The sequence below is a fragment of the Equus asinus genome, chromosome X, assembly GCF_041296235.1.
Source record: "Equus asinus isolate D_3611 breed Donkey chromosome X, EquAss-T2T_v2, whole genome shotgun sequence".
NCBI lineage: Eukaryota > Metazoa > Chordata > Mammalia > Perissodactyla > Equidae > Equus > Equus asinus.
The window spans coordinates 49,900,504-49,917,365 of record NC_091820.1 but is presented as its reverse complement, the minus strand read 5'-3'; the positions used below and the strand labels follow the sequence as shown (position 1 = coordinate 49,917,365).

Below are 16,862 nucleotides of genomic sequence, written 5' to 3'. Positions count from 1 at the left end.
AAACTTTTGAGAAATGACCATGGGACCCAAAGAAGGTATAGAAAGAGACAAGGGCTTTTGCCTGCTGGGTTGTTGAGGGACTTCTTGCTGTTACTATGAAAGACTCTCCTCTTGAGATACAGCTGGAAAGAATGGACAAGGCTTTCTGAGGTGAAGATTCCTTGGAAGAAAGGAAATCTACAAAGGAAAGTAAGGGGAAGGGCCAGGATGAGGGCTGGACGAGTAAGGCACTCAGCTCAGGGACACAATTTAAAAGGGCACCCCAAAGTTCAGTAATCCTTTTGACAGGGAAGAAAGGGAGCAAGCAAGCTAAATAATCAAATGTGGCTACATTAAGCTTTATGATGAGCTCATATTTAAAAAGGAGGAAACATGGGACCCTAGCAAGTGGCTAGATAATATGTAACATTTTGCAGGTGATAGGATATTTAATAAGAATGACAGAGTAGTTTCATGAATTCTAGAATGAGTCAATGTTAGTTTCAAAAAATGCTAAGATAATATCAATAATTTTTAAATATCTATTCAAAGAAAGAAAAGGAGTGATAGTCTGACAACCCCCTGCTTGAGGCAGATAGTTTAGTGTTAACAGAGGAACGCAGAACTTCTCTGTCAAGGGAAAAAGAGCATAAACCTCTTGAGGGAGATTTTAAGTCCAAAGTATTTGAGGTTGTAAGAAAGCACCTCACTGCTCCGAATTTTTTCTTTCATGCCATATTTATTGAGCCCCTGCTCTGTGCCAGTCAGCTCCGCCTTCACAGGGCTTATAGTCTAATGGAATTTAGGTGCAATATAATTTAAAAATCTACACATGGCTGGACACTGAAATAATTCTCAGATGTCCCCAGTGGAATTGCTGTAGATAAACTCAGCAGAATCCTGAGTCCCAGGAGATCCTATAAGAACACTATAGATGAGAAAATGTGCCAGTTTTCAAAGCGTAAAAGATTCTAGAAGTTATAGATTGACAATAAAATAATAATGAACTAACATTTCCTGAGTGCCTCTATGATTCTGTTCACATTCGTTAACCCAATTTAATCCTCATGACAAACCTATGAGGTGGGTACTATTATTATTCCCATTTTAAAGATACATAAAGTGAGATAAAGAGAAGTTGTATAATTTTCCCAAGGTGATATATAGCTAGTGAGCAATGGAGCCAGGAGTTGAATCTAGGCAAACTGGCTCCACATTCTACACTGGTAACCTTTACGTCATTATTGCCATTGAGCTTCTCAGAATTCTATAATAGATTATTAAATGGTCTGTAAACATTTAGAAAGAGATGCAATGACCACAGGGGCTCAGCATTGGTTTCCTAAGAGTAAGTCATGTCACATAAAACTCAGTTTTTATTCTGCCAGTAACTAGACTATTTGATGGGAGGATTGTACTGGATAGAGAATATCTAGACTTCAGCCTGGCACTTCAGATTTCCCCACAGTTTCCTTGCAGACAGAAACAGTGTGGAGTGGTAGATAAAGCATAAACTTTGTGGTCAGACAGTTCTGGGCTCATTAGTTCCAGCACACTTTAACTATATAATTTCAAGCAATTGACTTTTCACTTCCTGTACCTCCACTTTATCATCTGTAAAATGGATATAATAACTACTCTAAAGGGTCGTTATAAAGATTAAATGAAATCAATGCATGTAAAATGCCCAATAGAGGTCCTGGCACTTAGTAGGTGCTCATTAATCTTGGCCTCCCTCACCCAAGACTCAGAGGTAGGCATCCCTGTAAGGTAGTCAGGTCCCCATCATTAGATGTATCCAAAAATGAGCTAGATGATTACCTGCTAGATAGTATAGGAGAGACTGAAACAACTATCTGATTTCTAAGATCATTTGGCCCAGTTACCAAGTTCCCATCCAGCTCTTAAGATAACTCTTAGTTCCTAGTCAGTTGTACAAAAACTTCCCCATTTCGTACATTGGAAGTTGGTATTGCATGAGCTACTTAGAATAGTTTGAACAACTTGTAGTTTCAGAGTGTGCATATATGTGTATGTGAATATATCTATGAAGGTACTTTTTAAATGGCCGTTAGAGTAGGTGGGAAAAGATACCACTAGCTCTAATTATGTGATCCCTTCTTTATCTTTTGCTATCCTCCCTCTTTCGCTGCCCTTGTCTCTTTTGAAAAATCTAGATAAGACTTTTTCTTCTCGTCTTCTACACTGGCTGTCTCTGCTCCTCTACATCTCATTGCTCTGTTAATTTTAGTTATGCATATGTTTTGTTATTTTCTTCCTGAGATGATTATATTGGGAATAATTTGGCTGTTTGGGGGATTTTTCCCTTTTTTTTTCATTTTTTCCCTTTCACTTTTTACTGGTGAAAGGAGGAGAGCCCCTTTCCCCTCTCCTCAGTCAATCATCCACTAATGTTCCTACAGCCCTGTAGTTGCCCTAAGCAGCCTTTTCCCTCTATCCTCTGTCCTCAATTGTGCCAGTCTTTACATGATCTGTTGTCCCCTGTGTCATAAGTACTCGATATGTAGGTTGCTTTCACCACATTCTGGGATGATGATGCTGGAGAGAGGACTTCTTCTGTTCAAGGAATGTTCTGCATTTGGGCCATTTCTTCTTGCACTGAAGGGCCAGACTTGGAGGATGAGCCATTTGGGACAACTTGGAAATGCAACAATAGCAACAGAGATGGGGATAGTGCAGAAAGAAAATGGGGATTTGAAACCAGAACACATGGATCTTAGACTCTACTCTCTCTTACTAATTTGTTTAACCTTGGGCAAGTTCTTTAAGTCCTTATTCTCCTCAGTGTCAAATCAGGCTGATGATAGACTTTATCTCACGAGGCTTTGAGAAGAACCACCAGAGGTATTGGGAAGCAATAAAATATAGTGTTAACACCCTGGGTTATATTCTAGGGCCACACAAGAAGGCACAAATTTCCTTTTTTCCATGAGCTGTGTGACCTTGGGCAAATTCTCTGTGCCTGTTATTATACCCTCATTTGCAAAATGAGAATCATAATGGTATCCACATGGAAGGGAGGTTGCAAGGGTTAAATGAGACAATACAGTTGCAGTGCCTGGCAGGTAGTGAGTACTTAGTAAATGTTAGCTATTGATATTCTTACTGTACATGCAATGTTACTAATTATTCATTCAGCAAATTTTTATTGGGAGGCAGTATACACAGTGTTTAAATAAGCACAGATTTTAGAGCCAGATAGCGTGGACTCAAAGCCCAGCTCTGTCAGTTAGTAGCTTTTATTTCTGGGCAAGTTTCTTAACTGCTTTATGTCTACAGTTCCTCATAAAATTGGGTTATAACAGTACCTACCTTGTAGTATTGTTGTGAGGATTATTTAAGTTAGTAAATACCAAGTATTTAGCTGTCAAGGGATGAATGCATTAAAAAACGTGATATATGTATACACACACACACACACACACACACACACACACAGGACTATTATTCAGCCTTAAAAAAGAAGGAAATCCCACCATTTGCAACAACATGGATGAACCTGGAGGACATTTGCTAAGTAAAATAAAATAGACAAAGAAAGACAAATACCATATGATCTCACTTATATGTGGAATCTAAAACAGTTGAACTCCTAAAGATACAGAGCAGAATGGTGGTTGCCAGGGGCTGGTGGGAGTTGGGTAAATGAGGAGGTGTTAATCGAAGGGTAAAAACTTTCAGTTATGCAGGATGAATAAGTTCTGGAGAGCTAATGCACAGCATGGTGACTATAGTTAGCAACACTATATTGTATACTTGGAATTTTCTAAGAAAGTAGATCTTAAGTGTACTAAACCCCAAAAAAAGGTAACTATGTGAGGTGATGGATATGTTAATTAGCTTATTGTGGTGATCATTTTACAAGGTATACATATACCAAAACATCACATTGTATATCTTAAATATATATACAATCTTTTTTTGTCAATTTTACCTCAGTAAAGCTGGGTAAAAAGGCAAAGCATCTAGAATAGTGTCTGGTGCCTAATATGTGCTGTTTAAGTGTTCACTGTTGCAATTGTTGTTGTTATTATTTTGTTATTAAGTATATACTCTAATTCTGGAATACAATAATGAAAAAGATAAATCCAGCCCAGCCCCATGTGCCTTCCTGAGGATCTGAAGAGAAAACTAGGGCGGTCCAGGTTAGCGGGGAGCAACCAGGACCCATTCTAAAGAAGTAGGGAGGACCTTACTGACAAGCAAGTGAGGCAGGCTGCATTCCCCAGATTGCAGCATCTGTTATTTGTACAAAATGTACTGCAGTGTCTTACTAAACCCCATGAATACCCAGGGAAGCCAAATCCCAAACAGCTCTCAGCTGTTTCAGTTATGTAATGTTAGGGACGGCAGTAGGCTCCTTGCTGGAGCCATGGCTAGGACTAGGGCCTGGGTGCTTGTCTGCAGACTTCCAGGGCCCTGCTGGAGAAGCACTAGCTCCCTTAATATCATTCAACTCGGATGAGTGGAAGGGAAAAAGAGGAAGGCTAACATCCTGTTAGAAACAACGCCACTTAGGCAGGGAACTTGTGATGACCCAAATAGCATCTGTGGTGAACACTGATTCATGATGTCCCTGTGAAAGTACTCAGACCACCATTAACAAGTAGTGTGTAGGCAACAATGGTTCAGGAGGGCTGAGTCCCCTTGCCATGTGCAGAAGCTGAGCAGAGAAACCTCTGAGGCTTTGTCAGCTGGCCTTCCCTGGGCAATCCCCGAGTAAGGCAAGACCAAGGAAGGTGCAGTGCTGGACACAGCCTAAATGGGCAAACGAAACTAAAAGCTGTGAAACAAAACTAACACAACTCAGCAGTGTGGTAGCTGAGTGCCAATTGTGTAAGGGTCTTCGTGGTCGGTGCTAGCATTCAGAAAAGGGAAACCACCGTGACTTAAGCCGGAGGCTGCAGCAAGAGAAGGCTTCTTTGGGGAGGAAGAATGTGTGAATTTGACCTTGAAGGCTGGAAGGGTTGGAATAGGAGGTGTCATTGGGGCAGGGAGGAGATACTAGTGTGAGCCCAAGTACAAATCTGTGATTTTGGTGAGTGGGTGGCACCACTGAAAGTGTGTGTGGAATTTCCAGGGACAGTGGGGTAGCTATATAAATTTTAAAATATTCAGAGTGACCTTTGCTTTGATTTATTTTTAGTTACAATATTTAACTTATTTTGAAAGTTTAAATCAACTAAAGGAGGCGGTGAGATTTTTATGTTTTTCAAAAGGACTTTTAAAGGGCTACGAAACACTGGTCTAGGAGCAAGAAAGCTCAGGACCATATTTATCAGACAAGGCTGGCCTCATGACCTGGAAACCATGTGTTTAGATTTGAATTTTACAACCATTTTACAAGGTAATGATGACTTTCCCTAGTTTCATAGTTGAGGAAATTGAGGCTCACTTGCCTAGGTGACTTGCCTAAGACCACACAGCTAGTAGGTTAAGCAGCTATCACTCAAACTCAGGGCTTTGGACTCTAACTCATACTCTTTCCACCGTTCTATGCTGCTTCGTGGCCTTAGCTACCCTTTCCAATTGGATTTTCTAAATGGCAGGTCATTCTTAATCATTCCTATCACATCCCTACACTTGGCTTTATGACTAATCTGATGCTTGAAAACCCACATTCAACCCTCTGGGGAGCCAGAAAGAACAGGCAAAGGGAGAATTTTAATGCCACATCTTTCTAGCCCTGTTCCCCTGCCACAGAGGCAGAATTCTCTCTAGTTCCTTGTTATCCTTAAATACCTAAAGAAACAATAGGAGATTCAGTTGATGCTTTTAGTTTTGCTCCAAGATCTCACACATCCTTCCCATTTTTGGAAACTCACTAGTTTACTAGGTTTTGAAAGCTGGCAGTGATTGTGACACACCAACTTAGAGGGAAAAGATGCTGTAGGCTGAAGTTAGGAATAGGAGATTGAGGTTGACTTTGTTCTAGCTAAGTGGGCAACCACCTATTAGCTGTGTGGTCCAGACCTGGCTTCCCAGGTCTATGTGTATTTGTACTATGTATTGTTAGGCAGATTTCCAGCCTTTATGAGATCAAATTAGATTACATTGATCCATTCTCCACAGCTTGTCCTGCTTTTGTAGTGAGATTAGGCTGACAAGGACAGGGCCCACTTTCTATGCATGTGTCTCTCAAAGTGTTCCTGAGGCTTATGGAAGTCAGTGCATTGGAGCCACCACATCCTTTTGGCCAGGACTGAGTTTGTCCACTTTGAGCATGGTGAAAGGAACCCAGGCTCTGAAATAGGCTTGGGGCGTCATGGGCCCACTCTGTACAGCTGACCTCTTCCTCTCTTGTGAACTTGATTCCAGGAGCACCCAACAGATCAGAACCCATCTGTACTCACAGTTATTTGTATGCACAATCATTGTGGGAGGAAAAAGAACACAGTGATGGATATTTTTTGCAAAGTAATTCAGCAACACCTGTATTTCCTTGCCTGGGGCTTTGAAATTGACAGAGCGATATTGGGAATTCTTAAAGATAGCCTTTCCTAGACCTACTGAAAAGCCCAGTTTACCATGCAGTGTGGAATTAGGATTGGGAATGTGGATGGCCAAAGGCAAATCCTTGGCAGGTAGCCTGCAGCTAAGAAGTGAGGCATGTGAGGCAATTCAGTAGAATGGGAATAGTTTAAACCATATAATGTTAATAAAAGTTAATGAGCATTTCTGACTCTGTCAGATTGTCTGAAAGTCCAAATACAAGCAGAGAGGAAGGAGAGTTGGCCAGAAAGGACCCCTGCTACTGGTAGTGGACATCTGTCAGGACAGGGCTCGCTGGGGCCCTTCTTTGCCAGACTCAGCCATACTACATGTCCCAGAAGTAGGTGTGCTCTCTGGGGAAGCTGAGGGCAATGCTGAGAGGAGGAGATGCTAAAAGACTACTCCAAGAGACAGTTACATATCAGACCTTACATCGCACAGGTCATTTCATCCACCTCTCTGTTCTTCTTTGTATAACTTACAAAATATTTGATATTCAAAACAGATACAAAAATAATATAATGAGCACTCATGCACTTACTATCCAACTTAAGAAATAATTCGTTACACATACGTCTTCCTTCTCTCCGTCTCAGCTCCTTCCCTTCCTTTCCCTTCCTTCCTCACCTCTCCCTATTCTCCTCTCTCTACTCTCTTGAATTTGGCATGTATCATGTTCGTATATTTTTTTAATAAATTTTTTAAGTATGTATGTATCCCTAAACGTATGTGGCATTGTTTTAAACCTTATATGAGTGGAATAGATATGGATGAGATAAAACTATATAGAACGGAAACTAGGGGAATGATGAGCATGAGTTTAAGATGGAGGTTGCCTTGGTGTTGTAGCTTTTGGATTGGGTGGCAGGTTCATCAAAACAATACATTATTAAAAGTAAGTAAGTAAATAGAGAAATAAGAGCACCATGAATAGACTCATCATGAGTGTCTCATGGACGGAGGGTTAGGATTAATTCAATTCTGTGTACCTGAGAGCAAAACAATGATAACAACAGATAGGCAATAGACTCTTTATATTCATCTACAACTTTTATTTTTCTCGCACAATAAGATTTGTGAAATTAATCCGGGCCAATAATGAAGCTCTTTATCCACTTTTACCCCCATTTATCCTTCCAGACTAGGCCTTCTCCAAAAATCCCCAGAGTGCTGTGTTCAACCCTCCCCAGGTAATCCTTCCTGGCCAGCATCCTGTGGCTACCTAGCTACTCTTACCACTTATTCCCCCTCTGATATGCAGGTCTCACTGGCCTGCTTGGATTCCTGAGTACACTCCAGGCAACCAGCCAGCTAATTTCATACTTCTGGAAGGCTTGTAAGTATTTTGGAAGAGGAAAAGCCCTTGCTAGCAGTGCTTGTGTGGCTTACTGCTTCCTACTTCCCATCGACAGTCTTGTAAACACATTGATTGATGCTGAGGTCTGAGACAGAGTCTTTGGATGTAGGACAGAAGCTTTCTCTAAGAGCATCTAGTTAACCAACCTGTCAATGTCATACTGCTAAGCTAACCTGCCCAAATTTAGAACAAACCAACCCCCTTTAGTACTCCAAAACAATGGCAGTGTTATAGTCCTGCTCCATTCCCATTTGCCAACTTTCCTGGTATCCACTCTCCACATAACTCCAACAAAAAGGCTTCTCTTCCTTCCCACCTAGGACCTGATCCGGAGAGACATCCTGTACTACAAAGGCCGCATTGACATGGATAAATATGAGGTAGTTGACATTGAAGATGGCAGAGATGATGACTTTAATGTCAGCATGAAGAATGCCTTCAAGCTTCACAACAAGGAGACTGAGGAGATACATCTATTCTTTGCCAAGAAGCTGGAGGAAAAGATACGCTGGCTCAGGGCTTTCAGAGAAGAGAGGAAAATGGTACAGGAAGATGAAAAAATCGGTAAGTGACCTGAGAGGAGAAAGAAGAATATGGCTATTAAGAACATAAAGGATTTGAATTAGTTTTCATTTTTCTGGAGGCAGAGGGAAGATTTCTGTTGCAAACTGACCTAATCCACATTGATGGTTCCATATTATTAGATTCTTTTTGGTAGATACCAGCAGTTTCCAATAGTCAGGGTTAAATGACTATTTAACCTCCACTACAGTCTCATTACTGGATAAGATTATTACACTGAAAGCAAACCTCAGGCTCGATTCTCCCAAACATGCAAACATTTATTAGCAAACAAATACAAAAGCAGTCATACAACCTGTTTTGTAATCTCTACGAAATTCCAGCTCTGTTCTTAGATACGTGACAGCATCTTCTGTGAAAATGTTAGTCAAGACAGATTTGGTAGTATTATAGCAACAGGATTCAGCTAACTTTCTAGTCAGAGTCTGGTGACAGAATCCTCTGATGAGGGCCAAGATGTAGCACCTATTTTCAATCTTAAGCTTCAAGCTTCCTTCTGAAGGGTATAGGCCAAAGGGCTCACTGGATTCTTATACTTAGTTTTTGTGAGGGCTAAAGTGCCTGTAAGACATTTGTAGCCAGTGTACATCTTGAATAACATCCATTTTACGAATGAAAATTCATTTTTAACAAGTGTTAAGTTAATTAGGCCTCCTACATTAAGGTGACTGAACTGCTGGTAGTAATGGTCTTTCCAGCAAAGACTGCTGAGTATCTAATATGTTAACAAATTTCCTCTTGAATGTGTATTCCTGATTAGGGCACTTCAGATGTTAACTAAATGCCTACAGAGTATAGATTAAAATTAATGTGCATGTATATATCTCACACTCTGTATGAAAGTATTTTAAAGTAAATTATAGAAAATACAACAGGGTGTAAAACCATGACCACTTCCATGATTTAGAATCACACTAAACTCTACTCTTTGGCTTGAAACAGATTGTTCATCTTTTCCAGAAGAGTTGGCTCATAGAGATATTTTTCATGCTACTTCCCAACTGTGGGATTTAGGGGCCATTGGCTGTAGGTTAGTGGTTTACAAAGTACTCTCTAGTCTCTTGCTCATCGTTCTGCCTTTCTGGCATAAAAATACCAAAACAGCCAGGTTTTGTAATTCCCTGAGAAGGCACACAGTTCCTGTTTTTTGCCCCACACTGAATGGGAGTGGAATTGTACCTTAAAACACCTGTATGTTCAAGTTGGTAGAAACTACCTCTAGAAAAATGGGTCTACCCATTGAGTCCTGGTGCAAATGAATTCTCCTATTGTTCAGTGTTGAGGATTGATTAATGGTCCAGAGGCAAGGAAGGATAATCAGAAAGACACTGCTTAGTCTAATCCTAGTCTTCTCCTCAGGTTTTGGGTAGAGTGCACATTGATAATTCGCTTTGAGTCCCATTGGAGTCAAACTGCTTCTAACATATGAACACTGCATTGGGACATGATGTGGAGTGGTACAGAAATGCTGCTGGCTGCTTCTTCCAGTGATAGGCAGCAGCAGCCTCTGACACTGCCTAGGTTGTTAGAAGTATTACAGGAATTATCTTAGTGTGCTTTCTGCAGACCCTAGATCAACTAAAAAATCCCCCTGGTTCCAACATGATGTCTCGTATACAATGCCCTAATAACCTGTAAGTGTTAAGAATCTGCTTCTAATAGAAAAGCTGCCATAAATTGCTTCCTGATAGGCCTGTGTTCATCTTTTTAAAAATATTAAGATTTTTTTGGCCTGATTATAACAGTAAGTCACTTTCATTGTAGGCAATTTTGGAGGAAAAAACCCCAGAAAAATACAAGAAAAAAATAAAAATCATGTATGAACACACTATCCAGAGATAAGTTTTCTAAACATTTTGGAATATTTCCTTCCCATCTTTTTTTCCTATCTAAGTAAAAAAACCTAGGGTGGCTGAATCTTTCTTTCTGTCTCCCCCTCTACCCCTGCCTCACCATGATGGATAGACATAATTTTATATCCTCATTTTTCACTTAAAATTATATCATTAGCATTTCCCTAAAACATTTAATATTTTTAATTATTTTTTATGCTGTCATGGACTTACCATAATTTTTATGGTTTTTATCTTTACGTTTTAAGTAAAGTAAGAACCTTTTAAAGTACTTTAAAAGTAAGTACTTTTAAAGTAAAGTAAGTACCTGGCCATAATAGCTGTTTAAACACATATGGAGATGTAATAAAGGAAGTTTAGCATTCTTTTCCCTTCTCTGTCACTCCTATGCTGTGTGAGATAATCAGTATTAATTTGGTGTGCCTCTTTTTGTACTTATCTTATGCTCATATAAACATATATACACATAAGACTTTTTAATTTTTTTAAAGATTGGCCCTGAGGTAACATCTGTTGCCAGTCTTTTTTTTTTCTTCTTCTCCCAAAAGCCCCCCAGTACCTAGTTGTATATTCTAGTTGTAGGTCCTTCTAGATGTGCTGTGTGGGACGCCGCCTCAGCATGGCTTGATGAGCGGTGCCTTGTCTGTGCCCAGGATCCGAACTGGTGAAACCCTGGGCCGCCAAAGCAGGGCATGTGAACTTAACCACTTGGCCACAGGACTGGCCTCTAGACTTTTTTATTTTTATTTACAAAAATTTTATTATGCTATACATATTACTCCGTAACTTGCTTTTTTAAAACTTAATTTATTGTAAGTAACTCTCCAGGTGAATAATATAAAATCTAACTATAACTTCTTGGGGCTGGCCCCGTGGCCAAGTGGTTAAGTTCGCGCGCTCCACTGCAGGCGGCCCAGTGTTTCGTTAGTTCGAATCCTGGGCGCGGACACGGCACTGCTCATCAGACCACGTTGAGGCAGCGTCCCACATGCCACAACTAGAAGAACCCACAACGAAGAATACACAACTATGTACCGGGGGGCTTTGGGGAGAAAAAGGAAAAAAAAAATCTAAAAGCAAAATAAAATCTAACTATAACTTCTTATATCAGTCAGAGTTCAACCAGAGAAGCATAACCAATAGGAGATGTATTATTATTAAGAGATTTATTACAAGGAATTGGCTTCTGTGATTATGAAGCCTGGCAAAGCAACTCCAAAATTCGTAGGGCAGGCAATCAGGAATGGAAGATCACAGGTAGGCTTGAACACACAGGCATAAACCAAAGTTGTCATATATAGGCAGGAAGATAAGGAGAAGGATGGAACCTCACATACATGGGTGGAAACTGAGGTGGAATTGCTTCACTCTCAGGGGAAGGCGTCAGCCCTGTTTTTTTTGTAAGTGATAAAACCACTCACCATGAGCTATGCTCTTGACAAATTAAGTGCACAATATAGTAATGTTGACTGTAGGCTCAATGTTGTACAGCAGATCTCTAGAATTTATTCATGTCTTGTATAAATGGAACTTTATGCCTATTGAACAGCAACTCCCCATTTCTCCCTCCCTCCAGCCTCTGGGAATCACCATTCTACTCTCTATATCTGAGTTTGACTAGTTTAGATACTTCACATAAGCAGAATCATGCAATATTATCCTTCTGTGACTGACTTATTTCACTCAGCATAACGTTCTCCAGATTCATCTATGTTGTCTCATATGGCAGAATTTCCTTCCTTTTTAGGACTGAATAATATTCCATTATATATCTATACCACGTTTTCTTTATCCATTCATTCATTGACAGACACATTTAAGTTGTTTCCATATCTTGACTGTTGGGAATAATGCTGCAATAAACATGAGAGTAAAAATATCTCTTCAAGATCCTGATTTCAGTTATTTTGTATATATACCCAGAAGTGTGATTGCTGGATCATACAGCAGTTCTACTTTTAAGTTTATGAGTAACCTCCGTACTGTTTTTCATAGTGGCTGCACCATTTTAATTCCCAACAGAGTACTATGGTTCTAGTTTCTCCACATCCTTGTCAATACTTATTATCTTTTGTTTCTTTGATAATAGCTATCCAAACAGGAGTGAGATGATATATTATTGTGGTTAGAATTGCATTTCCCTGATGGTAGTGATGTTGAGCATATTTTTATATACTTGTTGGCCATTTCTATGTCTTTCAGGACACGTCTATGCAAGTCCTTTGCCCCTTCTCTTTTTTTGAGCTTTAAAATATTTATTAATTTAAAACTAATAAATCATAATGTTAATATAAATATAACGTTTTCTTTCAATTATTTTATTGAGGTCATAATGATTTATAACATTGTGTAATTTCAGGTGTACATTATTACTCAGTTTCTGTATAGACTACATCGTGTTCACCACTAATATTCTAAATTTTATGCATCACCATATATATGTACCCTGTTACCCCTTTTGCCCACCCACTGACCCCCTTACCCTCTGACAACCACTAATCTGTTTTCCCTATTCATATGTTTGTTTATCTTCCACATATGAGTGAAATCATGTGGCATTTGTATTTCTCTGTCTGGCTTATTTTGCTTAGCATAGTATGCTCAAGATCCATCCATGTTGTTGCAAATGGGACGATTTTGTCTTTTTTTATGGCTGAGTAGTATTCCATTGTATATGTATATATCTCTTTATCTAATCATCAGTCGATGGGCACTTGTGTTGCTTCCACATCTTGGCTATTGTGAATAATGCTGCAATGAACATAGGGCATAGGAGTGCATAAGGCTCTTTGAATTGTTGATTTCAAGTTCTTTGGATAAAGACCCAGTAGTGGGATAGCTGCATTTTATAGGTGGAGATGTCTCAAAATTTCTATTTTAGATATCTAGTGGCTACACCAGTTTGCACCAGCACTGTATGAGGGTTCCCTTTTCTCTACATCCTCTCCAGCATTTGTTATTTTTTATCTTGGTAATTATAGCCATTCTGACAGGTGTAAGGTGATGTCTAATTGTAGTTTTGATTTGCATTTTCCTAATACTTAAGGATGTTGAACATCTTTTCATGTGCCTGTTGGTCATCTCTGTATCTTCCTTGGAAAAATGTCTCTTCCTATCCTCTGCCCATTTTTTGATCGAGTTGTTCCTTTTTTTGTTGTTGAGTTTTATGAGTTCTTGAAATATTTTGGGAACTAACCTCTTGTTGTATATATGATTTGCAAATATTTTCTCCCACTTGGTGGGTTGTCTTTTCATTTTGTTTATGATTTTCTTTGCCTTGCAGAAGCTCTTTAGTCTGATGTAGTCTCATTTGTTTGTTTATTCTTTTGTTTCCCATGCCTGAGTAGCCATGGTATTCAAAAAGATGCTGCTAAGAGCGATGTCAAAGAGTGTACTGCCTATATTTTCTTCTAGAAGTTTTATGGTTTCAGGTCTTAGATTCAAGTCTTTAATCCATTTTGAGTTAATTTTTGTATATGATGTAAGATAATGGTCTACTTTCATTCTTTTGCATGTGGCTGTCCAGTTTTCCCAACATTGTTTATTAAAGAGACTTTCCTTTCTCCACTGTTCTTCTTGGCTCCTTTGTCAAAGATTAGCTGTCCATAGATGTGTGGTTTTATTTCTGGGCTTTCACTTCTGTTCCATTGATCTGTGTATCTGTTTTTCTGCCAGTACCATGTTGTTTTGATCACTGTATCTCTGGAGTATATTTTGAAGTCAGGGGTTGTAATGTCTCCAGATTTGTTCTTTTTTCTCAGGATTGCTTTAGTTATTTTGGGTCTTTGGTTGTTCCATATAAATTTTAGGATTCTTTGTTCTAATTCCGCGAAGAATGTCATTGGGGATCTGATTGGAATTACATTAAATATGTAGATTGCTTTAGGCAATATGGACATTTTAACTATGTTCATTCTTCCAATCCAAATGCATGGAATATTTTTCCATTTCTTTATGTCATCTTCGAATTCTTTCAATAATATCTTTTAGTTTTCAAAGTATAGGTTTTTCACCTCCTTGGCTAAATTTATTCCCAGATATTTTATTCTTTTTGTTGCAATTGTAAATGGGATTGTATTCCTCTCTCTTCTGCTAGTTTGTTATTAGCGTATAAGAATGCAACTGATTTTTGAAAGTTGAGTTTGTACCCTGCAACTTTCCTGTCGTTGATTATTTCTAATAGTTCTGGTGAATTCTTTAGGGTTTTCCGTATATAGGATCATGTCATCTGCAAACAGCAAAGTTTCACTTCTTTCTTTCCAATTTGGAGACCTTTTATTTCTTTGTCTTGCCTAATTGCTCTGGCCAAAACCTCCAGTACTATGTTGAATAAGAGTGATGAAAGTGAGCACACTTGTCTTGCTCCTGTTCTTAGAGGGATGGCTTTCAGTTTTTCACCATTGAGTATGATTTTGCTGTGGATTTGTCATATTTGGCCTTTATTACTGTGGAGGTACTTTCCTTCTATACCCATTTTATTGAGAGGTTTTTTTTTCATAATTGGACGTTGTATCTTGTCAGATGCTTTCTCTGTACCTGTTGCAATGATCATGTGATTTTGTTCCTCATTTTGTTAATGTGGTGTATCATATTGATTGATTTGTGGATGTTGAACCATCCATGCATCCCTGGTATAAATCCCACTTGATCATGGTGTATGATCCTTTTAATGTATTGCTGTATTCGATTTGCCAATATTTTGTTGATGATTTTTGCATCTATGTTCATCAGTGATATTGCCATGTAATTTTCCTTCTTTGTGTTGTCCTTGTCTGGTTTTGGTATCAGAGTGATGTTGGCCTCATACAATGAGTTGGGAAGTGTTCTGTTGTCTTCACGTTTTCGAGATAGTTTGAGAAAGATAGATATTAAAACTTCTTTGAATGTTTGGTAGAATTCTCCAGAGGGGCTATGTGGTCCTGGACTTTTTGTTTTTTGGGAGGTTTTTGTTTACTGTTTCAAGCTCTTTACTTGTGATTTGTCTATCAAATTCCCTGTTTTTCTTGATTCAGTTTTGGGAGGCTATATGAGTCTAAGAATTTATCCATTTCTTCTAGGTTTTCCAATTTGTTGGCACATAGTTATTCATAGTATTCTCTTATAATTCTTCGTATTTCTGTGATATTCATTGTAATTTCTCCTCTTTAATTTCTAATTTTATTTGAGCCTTCTGTCTTTTTTTCTTAGTTAGTCTGGCTAAGAGTTTGTCAATTTTGTTTGTCTTCTCAAAGAACCAGCTCTTAGTTTCATTGATCCTTTATTCTGTTTTTTAGACTCTATTTCATTTATTTCTGCTCCAATTTTTATTATTTCACCCCTTTTGCTGACTTTGGGCTTTGTTCTTCTTTTTCTAGTTCTATTGAGTGTCATTTGAGATTACTTATTTAAGATTTTTCTTGTTTGTTGAGATTGGCCTGTATCGCTATGAATTTCTCTCTTAGAACCACTTTTACTCCATCCCATAAGAGTTGGTATGATGTATTTTCATTTTCCTTTGTCTCCATATACTTTTTGATTTCTCCTTGGGTCCAATGGTTGTTCAATAGCATGTTGTTTAGTCTCCACATATTTGTGACTTTCCCAGCTTTTTTCTTGTCATTGATTTCTAGATTCATAGCATTTTGGTTGGAAATGATGCTTGATATGACTTCAGTCTTGTCAAATTTATTGAGGCTTGCCTTGTTTCCCAACTTATGGTCTATCTTTGAGAATGTTCCATTAGCACTTGAGAAGAATGTGTATTCTCCTGTTTTTGGATGGAATGTTCTATATTGTCTGTTAAGTCCATCTGTTCTAGTTTTTCATTTAAGTCTATTTCCTTGTTGACTTTCTGTCTGGATGATATATCCATTGATGTAAGTGGGGTGTTGAGGTCCCCTACTATTACTGTGTTGCTGTCACTTTCTCCCTGTTAATAGTTGCTTTATATACTTTCATGCTCCTGTGTTAGGTGTGTAAATGATACTGTGTTATGTCTCTTGGTTGAATGTCCCTTTTATAATTATATAGTGTCCCTCTTTGTCTCTCACTGCCTTTTTTATCTTGAATTCTGCTTTGTCTGATATAAGTATGGCAACACCTGCTTTCTTTTGCTTGCCTTTAGCTTGCAGTATTGTCTTCCATCTCTTCACTCTGAGCCTGTGTTTGTCTTAGAGCTGAGATGTGTTTCCTCGAGGCAGGATATTGTTGAGTCTTGTTTTTTAATTCATCCAGCCACTCTGTGTCTTTTGATTGGAGAATTCCATCCATTTACATTTTGAGTGATTATTGATATATGAGGGCTTAATACTGACATTTTATCTCTTGTTTTCCAGTTGTTCTATATTTCCCTTGTTTCTCTTCCATTGTATTTCTGACTGCTATTTCAGTTTGGTGGTTTTCTGTGATGGTTTTCTCAGTTTTCTCTTTATTTATGATTTGTGTCTCTGCTCTGATTTTTTGTTTAGTGGTTACCATGAGGTTTGTATAAAAGATCTTGTAGATGAGATAGTCCGCTTTCTGATAGCCTCTTGTCTCCATTAGCCTAAGCATGTTCCATCTCTTTCCTCTTCCCTAAGTTATTGTTGTCACAAATTATT

At 38.6% G+C, this 16,862-nt stretch overlaps 1 protein-coding gene across 11 annotated transcripts in view; it reads left to right on the top strand.

The window, feature by feature from the left end:
* ARHGEF9 (Cdc42 guanine nucleotide exchange factor 9) overlaps positions 1–16,862 on the top strand; it is a 332,248-nt gene that overhangs the window by 287,586 nt on the left and 27,800 nt on the right. For all 11 annotated transcript variants that reach the window (XM_070501918.1, XM_070501917.1, XM_070501916.1 and 8 more), the window contains one exon: positions 8,170–8,413. In XM_070501918.1, the coding sequence (XP_070358019.1) occupies positions 8,170–8,413 (244 nt within the window). The remainder of the gene's footprint in view (positions 1–8,169; positions 8,414–16,862) is intronic.